Here is an 18,118-nt window from a genome sequence, read left to right on the forward strand (position 1 = left end):
TTATTACACTCCTTAAAAACAAGTATTTTGCAGTTGCTGAAACGATAAACATTCTTTAAATGTTCTGCACCAAAAAGAAAAACAAAAAAACATTTATTCTACCTAATTGTAGAGAAGAAAAGAAAACATTGTATAATGTAGCAAAACAGGACAAAAAAATATACAGCAGTTAAATTGAATTCTCATTTTCACCCTAGAGCATATTTTTTACTCCTGAGAATAAGCATGCACATAATGTTATTACTTTAAATGCAAGGAACTAATGTTCCACAAGTACTTTCTTACCCGTCTTTTTGGCTGTGGGAAGCCATCTCTGTGTCTCCGTCTTGCTCGTGAACGTGACTGCAAACCCAGTCCTTTACTGAGAGGGTCAAATGAGTCTGAAGTCAAATCAACACCATTAAGAATTTAATTGTATGATTTAACATGCCCAAATAGAAGTGTCACTTAAATACTACTGAATATCCTAAAGATGCCAATTACATATTCAAAATAATGCTTTTTTTAGGCAACAAACCTACTTTCTGTATAAAGAAATTTTCAGAAGAGGAAAGAAGTCCTCCCCCAAGTAGTGGATGTACTTATTCAGGCAAACTTATATTCTTCTGCACCACTAATATGGATTATACCCAGGGACACAGAAGTGATAATTCAAAGAAGTCAAGCAAGACTACCTGCTAATCCTGTCGGTGGTTCTGTAGAATGCTGTCTTTAAAAATACCAGCAATATTTAAAAATCACAGTAACTTTTAGGAGAGCTGATATATTACTGCTGCTTCAAATACCCAGTTTTACTAAATGAAAAATACACCCTTCAGAAACAGACTACTGCCACAATGCTTACTCAGAAAGTTGTGTGTACTTGTATACACTGATGCATTTTTCTTTACATTATACAGACCTGATGGAAAATCTGCCTCCAGGTCCTGTTCCACGTCACCTTTGGAGAACTGCTTCACTTCTGGATCTGGTTCTGGGAGGGCATTTGATCGTAAGGCATAGTGATTTAACTCATCCTCCCAGCTGTGTGGAGTGGACACTGCTTCTGATTCTAGATCTCCACTGTAAGTGCTACCTTGGTCTGTAAATGAGAGTGATCAGATAAACCACATGCTGTAAGAAAGGACAGGCAAAAAGAAGAGTTTAAAGAGAAGCTACAGCAGGATCAAAGTCCTTTTGCAAAAAAATCCAACTGACCTTTCTCAAATATCTTGGGGTCCAAGAAGAGCTCATGCTCAGACGTTTGAGATCCTTTAGAAAAAGAAGGAAATATGTATCTACAAATGACTGACAGCTTACATAACTACTACAAAATTTTGAATGCCAAAAAATAACATTTTGTCATAGTACTTCCAAAAATGGTACAACTTCTTCAATACAGTTCTTCTACCAGCTCCCTACCTAGGTCATGCTGTTCTAGAAAAATAGAAATACAGAATTAACCCATATTTGCTTTTCTAAATGCTTCCATCCCTTCACATTTGTTATTGGAGTCATCTGTAGGCAAACAGGGTATTTTGTTCATTTCTTTTTTATCTTGCTCCACTTTTATTACACGGGATGATCACTATCCAACACATTCTAACCTGCATCACCCTCCAAGAATCCACTATAAAAAGCTTGATAGGAAAACGCTCTTGTAAAGCAGCTGCTCTGCCTTCTTGGTTTTGACTCCTTCTTCTGCATGATGTACTTATCTGGAGATTACTACTGCTAGCAACCTGCTACTGTCAACGTAAGTCAAATCAGCACCTAGGATCAGGGAAAGGGAATGCAAAGACATTTAAAGTACTGCTCAGTATCTGATTTGGGTTCTATGCTAAGCATAGCTCTATCAAAAATTGAATGAGAAACCTCTGTGGAATTACAAAAGCTTCAGAAATGTGCAAGCATAACCAGCACTTGTGGTGGAACTACCAAATAAGAGTAAATTATTCTTAAAAGAAAAAAATAATAGAATATTTATATAGATTATCTCCAAATTATCTCCAAATAGGCAGTTTAGCTTTTAAAATAATAAATAATAAAAATCACCAAGTCATGACATAAGAATTGCAGCCTTCTCTAGCTTGGAACTTTACCTGCATGAAACAGTCATTGTGAAAATAAATGTTGGTAGGACAACAGGACCATGCAACATGGCATGAACACTTGGGAAGCAGCCAGTATAGTCTCTACATCTATTTCTCTGTTTTTCGTGATGAGAGGACATCCATTACATTTAGCTTCCTTTTAAAAACACCACATACCACCATGAGAGTGTGTTTTTTCTTTCTCCTCATCTTCTGCAATCATTTCTGCCATCTGAAGGAGATCAGCTTCAAATGGATTTGTGGGAATCTTATCCTTGATATCCTGAATAGTTTCAATGATCTTATCAGCATTATCCAGGGTAGTTGGGAAAAGCATTGGAACTGGTACCTACACAGACATGCAGAAATTATTAGACCTTGTTTGGGGATGAAGGGAAACAACAAACACCAAGGGAAGTTCTTCTCATTTAATCTTACTTATATTTTAGGACTATATATAATTTTAAATAAATCCAAACTAGACAACCTTGTTCCTTTCCGCAATAACCCTACAGATTGGTAGTTTTGTTTGATAATGCTTAATTAAGCATGATGTGATAAGGGAAGAAATTGCTTCAAGGACTCCAAATACCACTTCAATGACTAATCACAAAATCCAACGGCACTGCTCTATGCCCTGTTCAGAACCAAGACTGTAAACCAGTTCTCCAGTGAACGTGAGTGTAACTTACAGGTACTGGCATCCCAAGCGGAACTGGTGTGTACTGAGTGTAGAGGTGAAGGGGTACTGGCACAAACACTGGTACAGGAACAGGTACCACAATGATTTGGGGTTGAACTTCTTCTTCTTCTTCTGTTATGTTAAAAACAAAACAAAAATGGTTTGACCATATGACCATCCCGTACACTTCAGAGTGTCCATTTTAATTGTTTGGAGTTCCACTACGGGTGACTTCTGCTTGTAACTCAGTGGGCACAGTACCACATCTCTGTTCAGTCATCTTTCACTTTAGCACTGTTGTAACAAGTATTAATACTAGAGTTTGGAAATAAACAGCACTCTGACCATATACATGAATGCTGGAAGGGAAGAGAGAGGAAATAAATACTAAGGTCTGCATCCAAGTAAATGGTGTGCTATTGCAATCATCTCCCATCTAACTAGAAGACCACACAAAAGGTACCATTAAAAAACAACAACAATCTTCCCACTTAGCTTCGTCTCTCCCACTGAGATGTTTACATCAAGACTCGACACTCCGAGCTCCTTCTACATTGGCAATGATGACAAAAGTACTCCTCAATTGCAGTCTTGACTACATAATAGCCTTTGAAAGTGCTTCAGTTTTCTCCTGGCCACAGAGAGATCTTAGGGTAAATATAAATCTAATCAAATGCTCTTAGAACTAGTGAATTAATTTCAGAAGTTCTTATTATCTGTATCTAATAATTAAAAGAAAGTGAGAATTGCAACAATCTTTGAGACATCACACAATTCGTGATAATGAGTCTGCTCTTGTGGCTTGAGCTGGAGGAGCTAAGAACTCACAAATTCTGTCCTGAGAAAAACAAATTCCCTCCATAGCCTTTTGCACATCACTTAACCATCACCCTTCATTCTCCACAGTTAAGATGACTGCAGAATACTAAGGATGAGTTAAAGCCAATCTCAAGATTCATCACTAGAGCAAGTCCAGAGGAGGGCTACAAAGATGACCAAGGGGCTGGAGCACCTCTCCTGGGAAGAGAGGCTGAGGGGTTGGGGTTGTTCAGCCTGGAGAAGAGAAGGCTCCAAGGAGACCTTACAGTGGCTTTCCTGTACCTAAAGGGGACCTAGAGGAAAACTGGGGGGGGGACTGTTTGTCAGGGGGTGTAGTGATAGGACAAAGGGGAATGGCTTCAAATTAAAAGCGGGTAGGTTTAGATTAGATTTAAGGAGGAAATTCTTCACTATGGGGTGATGAGGCACTGGAATAAGTTTGCTCAGAGAAGTTGTGGATGTCCCATCTCTGGAAGTGTTCAAGGACAAGTTGGATAGAGCTTTGAGCAAAGTCCCTTCCGACCCAAACCATTCTATGATTCTGTGATTCTTTGATCACAAATGAAGCTTTCAGAATTTCAAAGACCAAATATTTTATATCTGTAAGGCAAACTGCAACTTGCAAAGACGATACAACAACCTGAAAACTATTTAAAGTTGTAAAGCATATTTAAAAATATTTTTGTTATATAAATCATTTACTTTCACAACTGCAATACAGACTTATATAAAATGGGTTGGAGATTAAATACATACCTGTCTGGCATTCTTTGTTTTGTGTATGAGGTTTGCACGAGGTGGCCTTAGTCTGTGTGATTGGCTTGCACAACAATGCTTTGTTTTTTAGAAGCCTAGGTGGTTGTGATGATGGTAGTTTTAGGGCATCTGTCTGAGTACTAGCCTGTTTGGAAAAATATAAATGAGGGCAGAGTCAGCACTGGTTGTAGTAGGATATCATAAGATTAGTATTTTCATAAGATTAATATTTGTTCTCTACTATGAAAGGTCAAACGATTTAAAACTGTCTTTGTTGATAAAAAAGATCATTTAAAACTATTGTAAAAAGAGCTTTTTTGTTGTTGTTGTTGTTAACAGTGCAGAGAAGAGATCTACAAGAATGTTTGGTTTCTGTAGTCAAATAACCTCTATAAACTTTTCATCTTAGAATTTTACTGATGGTAAAGACCTAAAAAAGCCGTAAGATACTTTTGATGACTAAAATATTGGGTGATAGAAATATGCAAAAAAAACTCTTAGTAAATTATGCAAAACCACTGAAAAAGAATACAAATAAAAGATGAACACAAATGCTGGCAATATCAGTGTCACCTCCTGATTATACACAGACTGACTACTCATGCTTGTACTAATTTCATGTCCTGCAAACTGTAATTTTCAGTTGTGCATTCATATAACAGGATCAGTTTCATTAGGGGAAATGCATACTCTAATCCATAAATGACTTTTCAGCTAAAAGTAAGGGTGTCCATCTCCCAGAAACAAAGAGCTGTATAATAAAAAATGTATTATATATTCCAAAAGAGTTGCAAAATCTCTCAAGAATTGGAACTCTAGGAGTTATTCACAGATAAGAAGTGACAAGGGTTCCCCATAGCTCCACTACCACGCTGACAGGGAGTGGGGAAGAACAGCTAAGCTGCAAGAGCCCCAGCAGCCCATGCTGGTTCCCTTCTTCCTGTGGCAGTCCTTTCTGTGGTATCACATCCCACTTCTGGCCACAAAAGGTAGCCTCAAGCACATTGCTCAAGAGCTAGTCATCTGAAGAGCCACAGTTTGACAACCTGTGTCTTAAAACATCAAATCATTCCGTCAATGGACACAAGAAGACTTTTATACCATACAAGTCTTATCCATTTAAAAAAAAATACATCTGCAAATTGGATAAGTTTTAAAACTCAATCACAACCAGGAAAAGCAGTTACAAAATTAAGGTGCTAAATTATTGGATACTTTACTTGTTATTGATACAATCTGGACGAAAGTGAGAAAAAGAGTCTCTTGTAAAACTTACATCTCCTATTATTTTTGCTGTCACAGTAGGGACTGCACCTGTGAAGAAGAAAACCATGAAGGATTAGCTTGTGTACTTATCATCAAGGACCACAACGTATACTCTGCCAAGGTCAAGAAAAAGAATTCCCCTTAAGCCTTATTCCCCAGTCTATGTAAATAAATTTAAGTCTTTAATTATACGTAGGGAAAGGAAGGACAAAACCACAACCTTCTGTATCGATGTGAAGCATAATGAAGAAGTGGCTGTTGTCCTCAGTGGAAAAGATCCCTGAACAACTATAAACATCCAGGAATAGAGATTTTAAAATAGAGAAATCATATGCAGTAGTCCTACCCTGTAAAACATTGTTGGAGTTAACCGTAGGCTGGGCAGCAGGGGTACTTGCAAGGGACACCACATTTGCTATGACAGGGGTTGAGTCCTTCCTCAAAGAAGGTGGGCCTGACGAGGAAGCTGGTGCCATAGAAAGGTTTGCTGGGAAGAATAAACAGAAGAAAACTAAAATAAGCAATCACATAATTTGCAAAGCAGCATTTTAGAAACAATACCCACCCTCCAACTTTATCTCCAGATGAAAAAGCCTGCTTTATGAGAAGTGTACATAGCTGCCAAACTGCAGGTTTTCAGTTTAAATAGGACTTGGCTCCATAAGCAAACTTAAGCTGTTTTCCAGTCACTGAAACATTTCAGAAGTTCATCACAGCATGAAAGTAGTTTTCTATCTTTAATAGTATGTGTATTACAGCAGCACTCATGAGACAACGGAACTGGATGCCTCACTGTGCTCAGCACCATACATCCATAGCATAGGACACAGCCAAGATCCTAACACATAATGAATGAGGTGATTTTTATGAGACTCTCAGGTAGAGGAATTCTCAGGTTCTTTCCATGTGAAAGCACCATAATCACATTTCATCAAAAATAGTGTTCTGAGGCACTTTATTATCCTGGCAGCCTCCCGTTCAGAGAGATGCCTGGAGCCCAGTTTTACAAAGGTGTGGAAAGTGATTGAAAAGTTAGTCCTTATACTTAATCTTGAAAATCAAAGCATAGGTTTTCTTTATGGGCAATCTCATTTAATATCTGTGGAAGTTTGAAACTACTTGAAGAAAGTGAGATACCTAAAACTGAGCCTGTTCAACAACAACAGGTATGTACCCCAGTAGAGGATGTCTCTTAAAAATTTCAGTGAATTGAGTTTCTAAATAAATACTCCTATCACTGTCACACACACCAAGAGGTAATACCATTCACATCCTGTTTTACCTGTGTTGTTTGGGGGTGGAGGGTCAGAAGCATTTTGCTGATTACAGAACATCAGAATACAAAGCAGATTGCAAAAATGCTTGATCTCCCCTTGCCATTTCATGGACTCACTGAGTTTACCTTGCCTCTTACAACCATCACACTTTGCCATCTAGGAAAACAGAGGGAGGGAGAAATCAAACACATGTAAAGAGTAACAAAGAGTATCTACATACAGACCTCTTCATATCCTGCTCAGCAAAAATAAAGAAATCTGTAAGAGTGCATCATTTTCATAGCGTAACACAAAGCAGCAGAACACTGAGTGTTGTGTTTTTGTTTTTGTTTTTTTTTTTCCACAAACAATATTAGGTTTTCTTTATATAGGAAACTGGTACTCAGAAGTTAAGAAGGATTCACTCATCTCTCACATGTATGTAACATATGCATGTTTCATGGACATACAGGTCAACCAGAGGCAGTTCACACAGCTCCTAACGTTCAAAGATTCTTTTGCCAACAATTTTATATTCCAGAGGATGCTATGTGAGAATATTACTTACCTGGTAAAACAAAACTGTGAATTTAGACATGCACTCCTCTGAGCAGAAATCTTCCATTTTCCCCCCAAAGTGATTCTGGACCAGTTTGGGGGAAGTCTGTAAACAGTAACTGCACATTTTACAGTGGGTTCCCCAGCGTTTCCCCAAGTCATGTTTATAGAGCAGTTTACAACCTAGAAGAAAAACCAGCAAAACAACAAAAGCAGCCTTCAGTATCAAAATGATATTTGTTGGTCATTTCTAGTTCTGAAATTCAGTTATTTATGTAATAATTGGTTGAAACATACCATTAAAACGAAGTCTGAATGAAGTTACAGGTTTCCAGACTTAAAATCCATTTCTAAACCTAAATGATTTGGTTTTTTTTTTAGTATCACCAGACATTTTTGACTTGGTTTATCTGAGAGACAGTCTTACCCTTTCTTACCTTCACTACAGAATGTCTTATCTATGCCTGAGAATCGCACTGTCTCCTTGATAATCTTCTCAATTCTGCAGTATTCACACAATGCTATTACACTGCTCCTCTTCTTATATTCATCACAGCAGGTCTTCCCACAAAACTGAAACATTTTACCCTGCAACACAGCCAGAATGTTTTGGTTTCAATGTTTCAGTGTTTCACAACCTGGATATTACATTTAAATAGTTGATAAAAACCCAGAAGCATATTTATGCCCTTGAAAATTAACAATTGACAGCACTAGCAGGTAAGTTCATTTAGTTTTTCAGCAAGGGCAGCACCATTTTCTGTAGAAGGCCCTCACTGATGTGCTTTCTCCAGGAATTATAAGAATCACCTCTTGGACCAGAATCAGTAATGTGCTTATCTAGCCAAGCAATGGTGTGGTGGTTCTTTGTTTGTTTTGTTTCTGTTTTTTAAGATCAAAGCCTAAATATCAGTATTAATTTTGATAACAGTTAAATGATACCAAAATCAGTACCAAATTCCTCCATAGTGGGTTATAGGAAGCAGTAGGGCAGTACTGACAGACCACAGCACAAAAATTACAATTTCTTGTGTTTCTGATTGAGAAAGATGAGCTTGAAAAGCCCTAGTCTTTATTACCTTGTAGTCAAGCAGTTCTGGTTTGGTTGCAAACAACCTGTTACAGTGCTGACACCTGAGTTTCACAACAGTGCGGGCAAAAGTGACTTGCTGGGACTGGGCAGCCAGCCTCTGTAGACCAGCTGCAGCTGAACTGCTCACGGAGCTGGGAGACACAGTGGAGGTGGTGCCACCTGCTGATACTGTTGCCCCCGACGGAATGCTTACAATGACTTGACCTTGCGATAGGGGTACAACTGAGGAGTTCATCCCTGCAGGCTTGTTGAACAAATTCTGCAGGAAAGCAAATGGAGAAAGAAACCTTATTTTACAGTATTACCTATTTTACCCAGCATCCCAGATACTTATACCACCGATTTATGATTCTATTAAGCTAAGAAGAAATCCTAAATGTCACACCTGAAAAGCTACTACACAACTGTAGCTGCAAAAATTGCGTATGCTCCCATCTGACATAGCCAAGTGATACTGAGGGTTTGCTGAAGTTTTACAGCTGTTGCACTGAACTTGAACACCTGAGAGTGAAACAGAGAAGAAAAAGTGGTTTACGCAACACTGAGTCATATTGCAGATAATTTTGCACTGTGCATACAAAAACAGAGATTCTGAATGACAAGTTGAGGTACACACAGAAGCACAAGACAACGTTTCTTCAGATTCAGAAGCAGACACTGCAGCTGCAGTGCCTGTTGCTTACCAGATCCTTTCATTAATCTCTCAGTATCCCTAGAATGTCAGTATGCATTTTTCTATTTTACAAGAAAAACAGCTGAGAATATGTTTGCCTAGCTCAAAGCAAAATTAGGCAGAGATAGCTAAGCTAATCACCCTGGAGAATGGGGGCAGAAGAGTCACAGTGATGGTATGGCTTATGCCCACACAAGTGGATTTATCTAGCTGGTAAACCCCCCAGCTTCACTTACAAGAGCAGAAAATAGATTAAGGTTTATTGTCATGTTTAAGTGCTATAAAAACAAAGCTAAAATGGCTACACCGTCATTGTTAGGTTTATCTATGTTAGCAAGTCCTTATGTTTCCATCACAGCACCTTTCCTTAAACAAACAAACAAAAAAACAACACCACCACTTTCCATACCCCCAAAAAGAATATAAGCCTTACTTTCAAGACAAATTAAGTTTGGATATAAGCTATGTGACATTATGCTTCTAACAGAGTAAAAGAATAAAGTTACCTGCAGAAGTAACCATTTTCACTCTGTATGCTGACAAGCAGTTAATAGAGCAAAACAGTTCAGTTTTTCCTAAGTTATTTGTGCTCTCTATCATCTCAGCCGAAGATCTCAAAGATTTACACAGTGTGCAAGGTGTAATTTTAGCCGACTTCTGTGGAAACAGTAAAGTTGGTCATTCATTTGAAGTTTATTATTTTTATTAACCAGGAAATTAATCATGAACCCGTAAAATGTCTATAAAAATGAGAGCTAGCATACTTGCAACAGCACTTAAGTTACAGCCGTATTATTTTTGATGCAAATACACTTATTTGAGTTCTGGTTGTTATATTTACACTTTGATCATCTGAGATGTGGACATTCAGGGTAAGTGCTACTTGTGCAGGCCAGTTTGAGCAGTACCAAGGCTGCTAAGACAAAGGCCTCCAAGTACAAAATACAATGCGTGTTGTAAGAGCAAGTATCAACCTTCAACATTTTCACTGAAAAGCAACATTTTGCTTGTGACTTAACATTATCAGCTATGTATGTAAGTGATATTACTACCGAGCAGATGAGAAACAAGAAACACAGATAAGCAGGTTCCTTGAAGACACATTTGGTGGCAGAACGGGGAACAGATATATCTTATAATAATCACAGTTTTCAATCTGTGGTCTACAGAGTACTTTTAAGAAGAGACAAAAAGCAGCTTACCTTTCACAAATGTTTTTTCTGTGTTTACACCACTGAAAGGTTTTTAAGATCTTTAAGTGTGGAAAAAGCTTTGGGATCTATTGCACTAGATTGTTTCTCTATTACAGCCTTAAAAATGCACTTTGTTCTATAAACAGCTATTTCAGTCCTTCACAGAAGGATAGAACAGGGTATAAATTTCTAAAGGATTTTAAAAAAAACACAAAATCCCAGAAATGATTGGAATGTATCTGACAATTGAGTTGAATGCTGTTTAAAGAAAAAATCAATAAAAAATAGATTACACTTATTCTAATAGGCTCTGAACGCACTGGATTCCCAAGAAGACTAACATATATGGGGTTTTGATGTGACACGCAAAAGCAGCAAGAAATCCCTCTCCTTTCCAGCTTAATTTCTATATTTGCTTCAGAGGATAACTAATGTTGTAGGTAGTTTTCTGGATGAAAAATTTTTATCAGATTTTTTTTTTTTAATTCACTACGCCCTTCTTGGCCTAAGTGCCCTGAATAATGGGGCAGCAGAGTCAAGTCACAGAATGTACAGTTATACCACCTTATCAAAAGGCAACTTTTTCCTAATGTAATTGCATTAAAACAAGTCAGTCAAAAATAAACGAGCTATCACAATAAAGGTTCTTTCAACTGCTCAGTTCTTTAAGAGGCACCATTAAAATCAAAAATATTAAAAATTTAAAAACGAACATCAAAATGATCAACTAATTATTACGTTTCCTATCCACTTCGTTCAAATGCCACAATTTTAATAGCTGAAATGAGTCAAAAATGAAGTGTTCTCTCTTGTCTTACTATTATTTAACATACCCACATAAGGTTGTGGAGCATGTCTGAGACAACGTATTTAGAAAGCTGGAATTTTTGGAAATAATCTCTTCTTCAGCGTCAAGAAGGATCTGTCATAGTGCGAGATACCCTACAGTTAAATTACTCTTAGTTTTTAAGGATCCTCGGGCAGCTCATGAGAAACTACACTACTGTAGTACAGCACAGAGAATATTCAGAGAGCATCTCAATGAACATCCCAAAAGAGCTTCGCTCATAAGGTTTGTGTGCTTTGTCAGATGATGGTCATCTCCTGAGAGGCTGGCCTAAATGTGTCACAGTCAGCTGTTGCTGAGTGGTCCCACTGTATCTTCTCTCACACTGGAGTACTCTGGTAGCCTTTTCAGTGGTAAGGGAAACAGAGCAATGTATCTGGGCAAAAATTAAGCAGCAAGCAGCAAAACGAGTATCTCAGACCAAGTTTGCAACTGAAATAATCACCTAATAAACCAAAACCTATTTCTTAAAACACCCAAAATCTAACCTAAGGTGTACTTTTATTATTGTGTCAAAATATACCTGCTTGTACGCTGTCACACACGTTGAACTGCAAAACTTTTTTGACTGTCCCTCTATTTGAAGCATGTGACATTGGCCAGACCCACTGTAGCAGTAGCCTCCACAATTCTCACAACAGTTCATGGTCAAGTTATTAGCTGAGCGGAACTTGGAGAAGCAGGCATCACTGCAGAGCTTGTGCACGACATTCTGGTAATTCACTTCATGTCTAATCTGGAAGAAAAGAAAGAAAATATAACAAGAGGAGAAACATTATCTAAGTTCATCCCTAAGATAGCGAGTTCCCTGGTTTAAAGGGAATTAAAATGAAAAATAAGTTTGTAATTACCACTGCATTCTTCTGGCACATGCTGCACTTGGTTGAAATGCTGTTAGTGTGAATAGTAACAACAGGTTTCCTTTTGAGTTCATATGTAGAAAGACACGACTGGCTGCAGAAATCCTTACTGGAATTTGTACTGTCAAACTGGGCAGTGATCACATCCTTTGGATTTAGAATGTCTCTACAGAAAAAAAGAAAAACAAGCATAGAAAGAGATAAACATTGGTTTCATGTCAACTTGTTCTCCTTTTTATTTCTGCAAACTAAACATTCTCTGGAAGAAGGTAGATTTATTTATTTAATTTAAAGCTTTTATTTTTGCCAATCTAAGTACTTGTCTTTTCTTTTCCTGTTAGAAAAGTAGTTAAGAAGTACAATTCTCAAGTGGATATATTGTGAAACGTTTTCTAACTGGAATTAGGAGTGGACTACAAGCACATCTGGTTGTATCATTTAATCCTTTTAAAAGACACTGGTAAAAGGTAACCATTTTGTACAGTACTTACTAAAAAAATAGAAAGCAGGATATGTAGATTAATTCCTTTTAACAATGAAACCATCAGTAATAATGGAATAGGGCAAAAAGGGAAAAAATGAAAGGTCAGAATTTCTAATTACTACGCAGTTCAGCCCTAAATGGTCTGACTTGTATTGCACCTTTCCTCCTTTTACCTCTAATCTACCATTGTGTCTGCCACTGGATTCAATAAAGTGAACTTTTCCCTTACTTCTCTCTTTTGAAACAGTCATTCACAGAAAATTTTCAAAGACCTTATGTCAAAAAAGATAGGAACAAATCTTTGTATCACTTCCTTGGATGGAAGGATGCCTCCTTTTTTCTTGTCTTGTCACAAATAGATCACTTTTCAACTTAATAAAAACAAATTACAGCCAAGACTGCTAAACTTTATTACAAGGTCTTTTCACGCTGAGACTGCAAGTAAAAAGAATAATTAATTGAAGTCTCAAGTTTAAGTTCCATTGACCTTGTACAACTGAAAGTAATAAATCTACAGTTGAAGAAGCGATGCATGAACAAAGCAGCATTCACTTTGCAAAATAACTTCCATTACTAAAAATAATGTATAAGAATAACTGTCCTCTCTAAACAGACCCTAGCACAAACAGTCTGTGAGGTTATTTATTAGCCTCAAGTTCTGTTATAGTAATATGACAGCTTAAAGAGCTGGCCACAGAAGTCTCCTTTTGCTGATAAACTCTTTTTGCTGGAGATAATATAAATGAGAACAACATTTTAATAATTAAAATGTTGGTTGTTTTTTTTTTAGAGCTCAAGATTCACACTGGTGTTTCCAACAGGACTGTGAAAAATGTAGGTGTTAAGATTTTTTTCAAAGTAGGCTCAGAAAAGCAAATCTTGCCCTTCTACTCTAGGCCTAGGTAGAAAGTAACTGACTTGGGTACTGAAATCCCAACTACTTGAAACACTCAATTCTTACCATATTTAACCTCTGTACACATTATGAAGGTTTAACCATGACTGAATAATAGCAGCAGTAACATATTTTGAAGAGCTAAAACCTACAGAAGTCTGAGCTCACAGAAGGGAGCCAGATCGGAAAGCTATTTTCTGTGTAGAACCTAAGGAAATATCTCGCATGGAATGTATTAATTTACCCATATTTCATTTTATGGATTCAGTAAATCTATTTTCATCTAGGAGAAATAATACATGACATTTTTTTTGAAAATGTACTTGTTTAGCGAGTGCAATGACATTTTAAATCAGGAGGGAAGTGGAGTACCTTTTGAAACATATGTAATATTTGGCTCTTTTAAATTAAAAAAAGACAAAGCGTACACTTCACAGCAGAGGCTTTTAAATCTATCTGTATGCAAAACACAACTAACTAAATGGAATTGAAAGCAGACAGACCAATTAACAAATAACAGTATCAGCCACGATTTATTGAGGGGAAACATAACAGAAGTGGGCATTAGAGAAACAGCATGTCGTGTAAGAAGTGAACTGAAGCCTTTTCATTATCTGCTTGAATATCAATTATTACTCAAACAAATTAAAACGCTGTCCTACTTTGAGCAGCTTGAGCAGGTTTTCTTGGTAGAAGCTGGTGGGCGAGAAGCTGGAACAGTGTATCCAGTGAGGCACAGTGTGGAGCAGAAGAGCTGGGTAGAGCCTTTCCTCTGGTATGCGGTTTGCCCCTTCTGCAGGATTTTTTTACAGCCAGAACAGGAAACCCGAACAGCTGTGGTTGGAACTGAAGGAAGCATTTTACTCATGCCAGAGGATGCCACAGCAGGCTGGAAACCTGATGACAGCTGTGGAGCTAAAAAAAAACACAACAGAGAAAACATAGAGTAACTGTTCTAGATGTATTACACGTTAATTCACTTTTGTGCAGGGGGCAAGAGCAAAGCTTATGACTTCACTGGGATTGTCAAGGTCTAAGGGAGAATTAAATAGCAGATGAACTCTAAAAATACATGCCCTGCACTGGTTTTCTGCAGAGCAGATTGTTTCAACTGCTCTTAAGATCGAGAGTGCACTTTTAACATCCCTTTCACATTCAATTGTCCTTTGCCTCAAAAATACAATTATTTTTCAAAATCTCTGATTTTGATCGTCTTTAAAACAAAGCCAGCTTTTTTTTTTTTTTTATCTTACTGGGGTTAGACCTAGCAATTGAAATGCAGCATAAACTGCAACACCGTTTGGGAAGGGGATGTATTGTGTAGATTTAAATAAAGTTAGTCTTGCCTATTCCTTACCAAGAGGACTGCCACTGACTGAAAATACAGCACTGATTTTCAGCTCCCCTTCCTGAGTTTTTGGCTGTTGGCCGTACTCCTAAAACAAAAGGGAAAGGAAAAGGAGAACAAATACACACATGTGATAACAGGTTACAAGACTTCCATTCTTTCACAACGCTGCATTGAATCATAAGGCCCAGGAAGGAAAGAGAGAATCTCCTAAGCCTGTTCCGAAGGCCAGGCTCACGGATGGTGCTGTACAAGCAGCACACACAGAAACCTGCTCAGAGGTTCACAGCAAAGCGTATAACAAGAGCATCACGTAGAAATGAGAAAGTGCCTGCTTGGTGCCTTCCCTTTTCCAGCTGTATTCTCAGACAGCTTAGAATTTAGCATTAACAAAGCTTAAGAGAAGTCTCCACTTTCCAGTTACACAGACTTTCCATCTAGAAGCGTTCTGCAGTCCTCGCTCTTGGAAACAAGCTCAATTTTCAAATTCACAGATAGCAATAACAGAGCACAGACTGAGACCTAGATGGCGAGAAGCATTCTGCACTTCACTGGGAGGTCGAGGACCTAGGAGGAGCCCAAGGTGCAGCTTCACAGCACATGAAGAAATTTTAAACTGGGACAACCTCGTTTGGCCCCACCTCCCATCATGGACTAGGACTGAGAGATGCTGAGTCAAAAATTAACTACTAATTATAGTAAAAACTTATTTTTTTTTCTTTTTTGTCAGCTTAGCTCCACAAACCAGCTGCGTGAAGCTGGCAGCACTACAGGCAGACCATCACAATCCCTACTCAGACTGGCTTTGGCGAAAAGGGAATAACCTCCCGTTTTCTGCAGGATGAGAAAATCCCTGCGGACAGTTGCTCGTGGAGTAGCTGACATGGTGTAAATGCCCAGCTTACCTCACAGCAGCTATTCAGACTTTGTCACCACGTCTCCTGCCCGTGCTCTAACTAGAAATTTGAACTGTAAAGCAGCTTGTAACACTCTGCATGTTAATCTTAATAGGCTGAAAAGAGTAATCTCTTGGAACTACAGAGATGATAAGATTTAGCCTACTTACAGTCATTTGAGAATAGCGAGGCCGTGATGTCATATTATGACTGAGCTAAATTAACAGTTGCTGTCTGACTGCAAGGTAAGCCAATCCGAAATCACTGGGCAAAAACAAGCTCTCAATTTTCAGTGGCACTGAACCGCTCCCTCAGCTTCATCCACCTCCTAAAAATCACACCCTAGCATCCACATAATGTACGTTAAAACTTAACACTTCTCTTACAAGTGGGAAAATTGTTTCTAGACTAAGACGACCAAACTATTTCTCCCCAGGTTTCCCAGGAGAATATTCAGCAGCATTAGTTTATCAGATCAGTTTATCTGTCAGACTGAAACATTCAAATCCACACCATTTTTTTTTCAATATTACAATTTTAACACTAGCTATTTATAGGAATGCAATTTTTTAAAGCATTTTAACTGCAGTTTTATCCTGAGTCAATACTAGTAAGAGAAACAGAAGCAAACCCTAGCATCAACTGTGCATGATCAGGAATAGTTTCACAGCAGTTTAACTGTTGGAAGCCAAAAACCTTCAGCTCCAACTATCGGTTACAGCAAGAAACACTCTTTCAGGATGCATGGGAAAAAAAAAATTAAAACATATTACTTTTTATCTAAAGGAAAACAAAAAACTGTCATCAGTTCTCATATTTTTCCAGTATGAGGCAAAGGATTTTACTCCAGGAATTAGCATTTTGATCAATAAGATAGTTCAAATTCTTCACATCTTCACTTTTACTCGTTAATTTGACCTTTGATAACCACGGACATCTTGCACTACATTCCACACAAATCCACACAGCAGCTGCCATCTTGGGAGGACAAAGGAACAGACAGATTTAACTAATCTACACATGGCTTGACGTTGGTTATGCTTAAGGGAAATAAAAATGAACAATCTCATAGACACCGAACAAATCAGAGGGGCAGGGAAATCTGAAGAGGTTTGAGTACAGTTTACTTCTTTACTTTATTTAGCCAAGAGTAGCACAGGAAGAGAAGAAAAAACATTGGGAAGACAGGCCCAGAAAAAAGATGAGGTATAGCAGAAGTACACAGAATGATACTAGAAAAACTAATGCCTGAACAAGAACACCAGAGCTACCGTCAATGCAAGGGGGATGAATTACCCTGGGAAGTTCTGCGCACCTTTAATGCATGTAAAGTTTGGCATGTAACCCAAATATCAGCAGTGAGGAGACAAGAATTGCAACATGGATCATTTCCTTGGTGTCGCATTGCAAACCAGTGGCAAAGAGACAGGTGAGAGCTCAGCAATCCTTGCCCCAGCACCGTACAATCCATAGGTCAGCCTTTTCTCCATTTTGCAATTATTGAACTCTTACCTATATCATCATAAAAGATGTCAGTCTCAAACGAGAAAATCACTTGACTTCACTGACCTGTATGTATTCAAATATTTTTGTAAGGTAAGACCTCTAAGTATTAATTTAACAACAACAAACACAGAACCATTGTGCTCGCAAAGACAACCAGTTAAGAGGGAAGTAGCAGGAACAGCACTATTTAAACTACACAGCTCTAACTCTGACAATTCACAAAATATTCAACAAAAACACGATCTGTAATTTATTTTCTAGGGAGATCAAGTTGAGCTGAAGCGTCTATATTGCCACGGATTTCATCACGCCAAGTTTTACAGCACTTTGCTTCGTCTCTAACCGACAAGCATCACATTTTCAGCGACATGGTAACATGACATCAAAGAGTTGGGGGGGGTTGGGTTTCATGGTGCTATAAGAGGGAGAAATCCTTCTACTAAACTATGTTCTTCAAGTTAAATTTCGGTCAACAAACCAAATAAACTGCTGAACTTATGTCCAGCTTATGCGGTCAGTTGTCAGACCAAAATGAGAAATGCAATGGGAAACTTACCTCAGAATTATCAGGTTCATCTTTAATTTTGTCTAATAGTCCCTGCTGTGGGGCCATAGCTTTATCATATTCGTCATCCAAAGGCTCCTCCTTAATTCTAATATTTGGTGCAAAGGAATTCCCCAGCTCTTGTCCAATAGATTCCTTACTAGAAAATAGGTAGCTAGACTCCTGAAACAATAATATGAAAAAGAATTCACCCTCCTGCATCTGCCATGAGGAGTTGGGCTGCTGCCAAGGGGAGTTTCTGTTGCAGACCAAGAGAAATGGGTCCTGCCACTGGAAGGTGGGAGAAATGAAAGGCAGCAGCTGCTGCCTCTACCTCCCTGCAGCACCCTCTGTCATCCCACCCCCAATT

The 18,118-nt window shown here is 38.2% G+C and overlaps 1 protein-coding gene across 9 annotated transcripts in view; it reads right to left on the reverse strand.

Annotated features, from left to right (window-relative positions):
* LOC137842917 (zinc finger MYM-type protein 4-like) overlaps positions 1-18,118 on the reverse strand; it is a 44,898-nt gene that overhangs the window by 12,573 nt on the left and 14,207 nt on the right. For 6 of the 9 annotated variants that reach the window (XM_068657581.1, XM_068657578.1, XM_068657583.1 and 3 more), the window contains 19 exons: positions 17,761-17,931; positions 14,812-14,890; positions 14,117-14,369; positions 12,067-12,241; positions 11,739-11,951; positions 9,682-9,832; positions 8,888-9,003; positions 8,489-8,761; positions 7,847-7,997; positions 7,420-7,592; positions 6,878-7,028; positions 5,942-6,082; positions 5,606-5,643; positions 4,330-4,474; positions 2,765-2,886; positions 2,250-2,421; positions 1,198-1,251; positions 902-1,081; positions 286-380 (listed from right to left, as the gene is read on the reverse strand). In XM_068657581.1, the coding sequence (XP_068513682.1) occupies positions 286-380; positions 902-1,081; positions 1,198-1,251; positions 2,250-2,421; positions 2,765-2,886; positions 4,330-4,474; positions 5,606-5,643; positions 5,942-6,082; positions 6,878-7,028; positions 7,420-7,592; positions 7,847-7,997; positions 8,489-8,761; positions 8,888-9,003; positions 9,682-9,832; positions 11,739-11,951; positions 12,067-12,241; positions 14,117-14,369; positions 14,812-14,890; positions 17,761-17,931 (2,853 nt within the window). Of the gene's footprint in view, positions 1-285; positions 381-901; positions 1,082-1,197; positions 1,252-2,249; positions 2,422-2,764; positions 2,887-4,329; positions 4,475-5,605; positions 5,644-5,941; positions 6,083-6,877; positions 7,029-7,419; positions 7,593-7,846; positions 7,998-8,488; positions 8,762-8,887; positions 9,004-9,681; positions 9,833-11,738; positions 11,952-12,066; positions 12,242-14,116; positions 14,370-14,811; positions 14,891-17,013; positions 17,176-17,760; positions 17,932-18,118 lie in introns of those variants that run through there. The other 3 variants (XM_068657579.1, XM_068657587.1, XM_068657582.1) reach the window with 3 other exon arrangements.

The sequence above is a fragment of the Anas acuta genome, chromosome 21, assembly GCF_963932015.1.
Source record: "Anas acuta chromosome 21, bAnaAcu1.1, whole genome shotgun sequence".
Classification (NCBI taxonomy): Eukaryota; Metazoa; Chordata; class Aves; order Anseriformes; family Anatidae; genus Anas; species Anas acuta.